Here is a 6,000-nt window from a genome sequence, read left to right as displayed (position 1 = left end):
CTTCTTTTTTACTAAATTTTGATCGCTATTAAGACCTACCTCATAGACTGTTGAGAAGATTAGAATGGTCGTGTGCATATATTAAATTCGTCAATACTGTTCTCAACGCACTGCACAGCTAGTCGTGTTAGTGAATGTTTATGCGACAGGTGGGCTCCTCTTACTCCCACGTGGATGGTCCTTGCCACTTACAATAGCCACCCAGGAACAGCCCTTTAACAGAAGGAAGTCCCAGAGTAGGCTTTGTCCTGCTGTTTCCTCTGGAGTCTATTGTACCTCAGGTAAAGTCAGACTCTAGAATGGTGTAAGTTTGAGCGTGCGTGTCCAAGACCACAAGCTTCCCGCGAGAAGCCAACAGTAGACTTTAACCCACAACCGCTGACAATGGAAGCCAAAGATCTGCAAGCGCTTAGGATGTCACTGGATAATCTTAAAAAGACGAGGGAGAGAGCGAAAAGGATGGAAGGGAGGCAGGATCCAGAGACCTCCACAAGTCACCAGTCACATAATATGGGTTAAGTGTCAGGCAGGGTGTAAATGAGCGCGGCACTATTTGACCACACATCGACTAGAAAGGTGATCTCATTTATGCAAAGAAACAGATCTCTCAAGCAGGTCTTGGCCGCCAGCACCCACCGTCCTGCACCGACCACTGCGTACAGGGGCCCTCAGAGGTGCTGATCCAGCCGCTCCGCCACCAGTTCCCCTGCACTCTGCTCTTTCTCTGTCTCCAGACCCCGCCCTAGCTGGTGGCCTCGCTTCGCCTCCCGCCCAGCAACTCAGCCCCTCCCCAACAGCCCCTTCCGCAGAGTCCCTGCTCCGACCACGCCCCTTTCCCACCATGCCACGCCCCTGACCTCCTCCCTGCTTCGCCACAGCAACCTGGCCACTCCCTTCGTCCACCTCCCAGCTCCGCCCCGGCATTTCAGGCTCCGCCCCTGCCTCCTTCCAGCCCCGCCCCAGGGGCGAGCTCCACTTCTCCCGCGCTGGGGCCCGCCTGGGGTTGTTAGGGGTCCGGGAGCGGCCAGCGGTCCAACCTCTGAGGGTCGACGTTGCGGGACCGTCCCGCTCTTCTCTCGTCCCGGCGCCACCGCGCCCTTCCTCCGAGTAAGTGCTTCCCTCCTAGGAGTGGAGGCTGGGGAGGCGGGGGTAGGATCAAAAGAATAGTAATGATAAAACCGGACGCTATTTTGGGACTTTTAAAGTGCTCCTGGGGACGCACTTGCAGTTCGCCCAGAGCTTCGGCCGTGAGAGTGGGTGTGAGTGGGCGCGTGTGGGGAGTGCAAGTGAGTGTGAGCGCGTGGGAGAGCGCAGCTCGGGAAGTCCCGTAGTTTTACCGTGCCCGCCCCGCACTGTGGATCCCCGTTCCGCTGCTGGGAGTCTACCGCCTGGGCGACCTCCTCCAACTCCTTCGTTGAACCCCTCTCCACACCCCTCCCTTTCTTCTCTGACTTTCTTGTCATGTCCTCCCGGTAACCAACCTCAAGCGCTGAAGCAAGGCTTGCCTGTGTTCAGGATGCCCCAGATTGCAGACTGAGATGCTGGCCTCAGATTGTTATCCAATCCTGCATTGTAAAACCGTCAGTGACCAGTTTTGCTTTAAGATCGTGAGGTGAAAAAAGTTGTATGCCCGTGTGCGGTTCTGAATGTCCCACGTGCTTACCCGTGGCGCCGAGCTTCCAGCACCTGCTGGGAGAACACCTGATGGGTTCCCAGGGCCTGATGACCCAGGACTGCTGATATGCTTTTTCAAGACCAGTCTGATCAAAAACGACTTGGGCATCTCTAAGATGTTCATTGACTCAGCAACACCATGTTTCTAAACCAATTGATTTCCTAACTCACAGCACCAGCAACTGTAGTTACTGCCCAGTGTTGAAACAGTAAAGTCCTTAAGTTGCTTAAGTCTGACAATTTCATCCTACGGTAAGTTATTTTTATTGAGGAGGGGTCATCAGTAACTCTCACTGCAGAGGGCATATTTCTACACAGAAAGATTCCTTCATCAGTTTGCAGCATCCTAACAGACTTACTGAGCTTGAGTTCCCGAGTTCCCATCTAGTCATAATTTCTGGTTTTCCTACAGCTCAGTTGATTTTTACTGTGTGTTTGCTATGGAAGTAGAATTCCCATGAAACATCTTCCACATCTTTGTTGAGAATCCTCTTGGATGCTGGTAGGGAAACGACACTTTGAATACAAATTATTTCCCGAGGTGCATGGCTAACAAAACTTTGTAGCTAAAGAAAAGAAAGAACTCTAGCAGGGTGGCTTTTAAGCCACCAGCCTGCTTTGGTGAATGCAAGGTAAGAGCTGATAAATCACTCTAAGCACTACTTATCACAGCGGATATTTTTATCATGCAATGAATCCTGTATTACACAAAGGTGTTTCCACGCTGGTTTAACTAAGGAAACATTATACTTTGCAGTGTAAACATATGACTCCATTTCTGTTTAGGGACAGAAATAATTATCACACTTAATTAAACACCTGGAAACATTTATTGCCACCTTCTAATTAAATCTGTCATAGGGAGTGAAGTCAACACCTTATCGCTAATATTCTAGGTAGTAATATAATTATCTTTTCTTTGGTCTTTTGGGATGCTATTTCCCTCAGTATAGATTAATCTCTGCCTCCACTACCCACCTTCGGAGCTTTTGCTTTGTAAAGGAAGTAAATAAAGCTTAGGAAAGTAAACTAGGTCTCCTCTCCCTGTAAAATGTAAATAGTTTAGATAATGAATGTTTTGTGCTTACTGCTCTCGTGACAGTTTTAGATTTTATAAACCCTTACATCTTACTAGATCTCCTGATTTAAGAGTCATGAGTAAATCATCAAACGGAGGAATGTGCCACCAAAAGTGTAGCCATCTTGCACCAATTGTAAACACTGTCTTCACGGGAGATTTACTCAACCGAGCCTTTTGTTCTCATGAGTTTGTGCTTACTGAGGAAAGGAAAAGGGGCTTGCTGGAGTTGGAAATCTCATCTTTGCTGTCTCTTAACTCTTTGTCCTATTTTGCTGTCTTTTGTGGCAACATCATGACCAAAAGTAACTAGGAAGAGGAAAAGTTTACAGTCCTATTATTGAGGAAAGTCAAGGCAGGAACTGAAGCTGAAGCTGGAGAAACAATGCTTAGTGGCTCAGTCCCCAAGAACCCAGGGCTGAGGTGGTACTGGCCACCATGGTCTGGGTCCTCCCGCAATAATCATTCATTAAGAAAATGACCACACAGACTTGCCCGTAGGCCGATCTCATGGAGGCCATTCCTCAGCTGAGGTTCCCTCTTGTCCAGCGAAACTGTTGTGTGTCAGTCTTACCAAATTTAACCAGCACACTTTCCAAGTGTGGTTGTATTGTTAGATACAGTCTCTGCCTGGGTTTTGAGCATATGTAAGGACAGACTGACCGTGCTGAGCGCCTGACAGAAACCAGGGCTGAGTGCTCTGTATTGGCCAGGCACAGAGGGTTTGCGAGGTCAGCTTTTCTGCAGTTTTCCTTCTGTTGAAATCAGAGGAAAGGGTATGTGGGGAGAAGTGATTGCATCTAAACAGTGCTCATTAGAAAATGCCGTGTCTGTGTGTGTGTGTGTGTGTGTGATTTCTAAGGGAAACTTGCGATGGTAAATTGTTGAAGTTGTGTGGGCCATCATGTCAGCACAGTTAAGCCTCTGCCCTGGAGTTAGCCCTACTTTGAAGCAACATCGCCCTACTTCGAGATTTCACTCAGACTCAGATGTGAGTTCCACACTTAGCAGAGTGGTGCTTTGCCACCCTCTCAGTTTTGCACGGTAGACGTTGAAAGGAAATGAGGTAGTGACTTCCAGGAGTCAGGGGAGAGATAACAGTGACAAACACAAGCCCCCTGTGTTCTCCAGGACAGGAAGAAAGGCGGAGAGCCATGGGGAAGCACCGGGAATCTTAACTTAATCCCAGTGTACAGGGCCAACCCGATAGAATAGACAGTTTGTTCTGATTTGGTATTTTTAGGGCTCTATGGCTGATACAGAAACTAAGAAGGGAGATACAGGTGGTGCCTGGCCAGTATAGCTTCTCTCACCTTCCTGCTCTGCTTCTTACACTGCCCACATCCTGCATTTAATACCAAAGCTTACAGTAAGAACTTAACAAACACCCCAAAGATGCTCTAAACTCAGTATTAGTACTTCCTTGTAGCTAAGGGTCCTTTTCATATTCTGGTATCCCATATTTGGTTTTGGTGACTGTGGACTGCAGCTTCTAGACTTTTCTTCTCTGATGCTACTACCCAACAGATGGAAATGAATGTTTCATGGAGGAGAGGAAGAAGAAAGGGAATATCTTGTCACAAAACGTAAATGAAGAATAATTCCCAGTGGAAGCTGGTTGGTTTTTAATTTTTGCTTTGGCCTGAAGATAAAGAAATAAGTTAAAAATAGAAGGTGGGCGATTTCAGAATGTCAGTCAAGAGGTACCTTTGAAGGCACTTCTCAGTGGTCCTAGACCACAACACCCAGGGCTATTCAAATTTGGAGGTACCCAGTTCCTCATTCTAGCATGTAGGAGGCGAGTGAGCACCTCTCATTCTTGCAGCAGCATTAGTTGAGCTCTTAGTGTATGCCTGGTAGTTCATAGCTTTCTCTTGTGTATCTGATGGCCTGTAAGGCTGGTAGCTTTGTACAGAGAAGGACATTGGTGAGAAGGGGTCCCTGCGGGTGACTGGATAAAAGCAAAGTGAACTAAAATCTTGTGTTTTACAAAGGAAAGGTGCTTACTGAGTATGGTAAAAAGATTCTCTAAACCATTTTTATTTCTCAATGATTAGAAACTACACTGGGCACATTTGCCTGACAGAACAGCAATAAGCCTGATTCTATAATATTTTCTTTCCTTAAACATTTGTGTCAATCATGGATGTTACGTGGGAAAAGTGTTTGAAAACATCCCCGTCTCAGCAGTAACCAGGCAATACCTACCCCGTCCTTCTAGGGGACAGTTGCTTTTTCTGTAGAAGCAAATATTTGTGGTCCAGGACTAAAGTAGGAGGTCGCTGGAAAGCACCAATGTGGGAGCCTGTCAGACCAGTTTACAAACAAATCTTAGGTTTAATTCTTTGATAACGGACGAGAGTAAAGTTCAGATTTTTTTTTCCATGCTTGTTTCCTTGGTGATAGGAGTAACAACGGCTGGTTTAGTCAGGAAGTGCTAGGTTAGGATGACTCCCCTGCGGTCAGCTGCTCTTGTCTCAGCCACCACGGGCTATGCTACTTTGAACGACTGACATCAGCTCTCCGCGCCTGCTTCCTCAGAGTTGGTGACATGATTTGCATTATATGATTGCTGTGCGGACTAAACTAAAATCTTCTCAGGCACTCAGTTAGTGGTTGATTTATTTTAGTTAGCCAAGTTAGTGTCCTCTCAGGAGGGTGCTGATGACCCTGGGCTATTGTAGAATAGGAAGGACAGTTGTACTTGAAGCATGAGTGTTCCCCCCCCCCTCGCCAAAGGCAGATGAGCCCAGCGAGCAAGTGAGTATAGCATACTTGCCCTGAGTTCCTGCTGCAGGATTACATGATTCTATGAGGGTGATGCTGCTGCTGAATGAGCCAGCGCAGGACTGCTGAGTTTGTGTGTCTCAGCACAAAGAGCTCCGGTGTCTATTCTCCCTGCACATGAGGGATGCTTTTTTATTTTTATCTTATGTGCATTGGTGTTCGGCTTGCATGTGTGTCTATGTGAATGTGTCGGATGCCCTGGAGCTGGAGTTACAGACAGTTGTGAACTGCCATATGGGTGCTGGGAATTGAATCCAGGCCCTCTGGAAGAGCAGCCAGTGCTCTTAACCACTAGGCCATGTCTCCAGCCCCCGGGGGATGCTTTTAAGACCTGTTATAATGAAGCTGTGACTAGTGAACTGTTCTTTCACCGCTCCCATGTTTCAAACAGGTATTGAAGAAAGAGCATCCGACACAGATAGCTGCCCATGGCTTTGCAAGGGACTTGCTTGGGCTGATGT

At 47.4% G+C, this 6,000-nt stretch overlaps 1 protein-coding gene across 2 annotated transcripts in view; it reads left to right on the top strand.

Moving 5' to 3' along the window:
* The first annotated feature begins 960 nt into the window (after positions 1-960).
* The window catches only part of Tnfaip8 (TNF alpha induced protein 8), a 116,759-nt gene continuing 111,719 nt past the window's right edge, over positions 961-6,000 (top strand). For both annotated transcript variants that reach the window (XM_057788718.1, XM_057788717.1), the window contains exon 1: positions 961-1,107. In XM_057788718.1, the coding sequence (XP_057644701.1) occupies position 1,107 (1 nt within the window). In that variant the 5' untranslated portion in view covers positions 961-1,106. The remainder of the gene's footprint in view (positions 1,108-6,000) is intronic.

The sequence above is a fragment of the Chionomys nivalis genome, chromosome 14, assembly GCF_950005125.1.
Source record: "Chionomys nivalis chromosome 14, mChiNiv1.1, whole genome shotgun sequence".
Classification (NCBI taxonomy): domain Eukaryota; kingdom Metazoa; phylum Chordata; class Mammalia; order Rodentia; family Cricetidae; genus Chionomys; species Chionomys nivalis.
The sequence above is the reverse complement of the archived record's forward strand: the minus strand, read 5'-3'. Positions and strand labels throughout refer to the sequence as shown.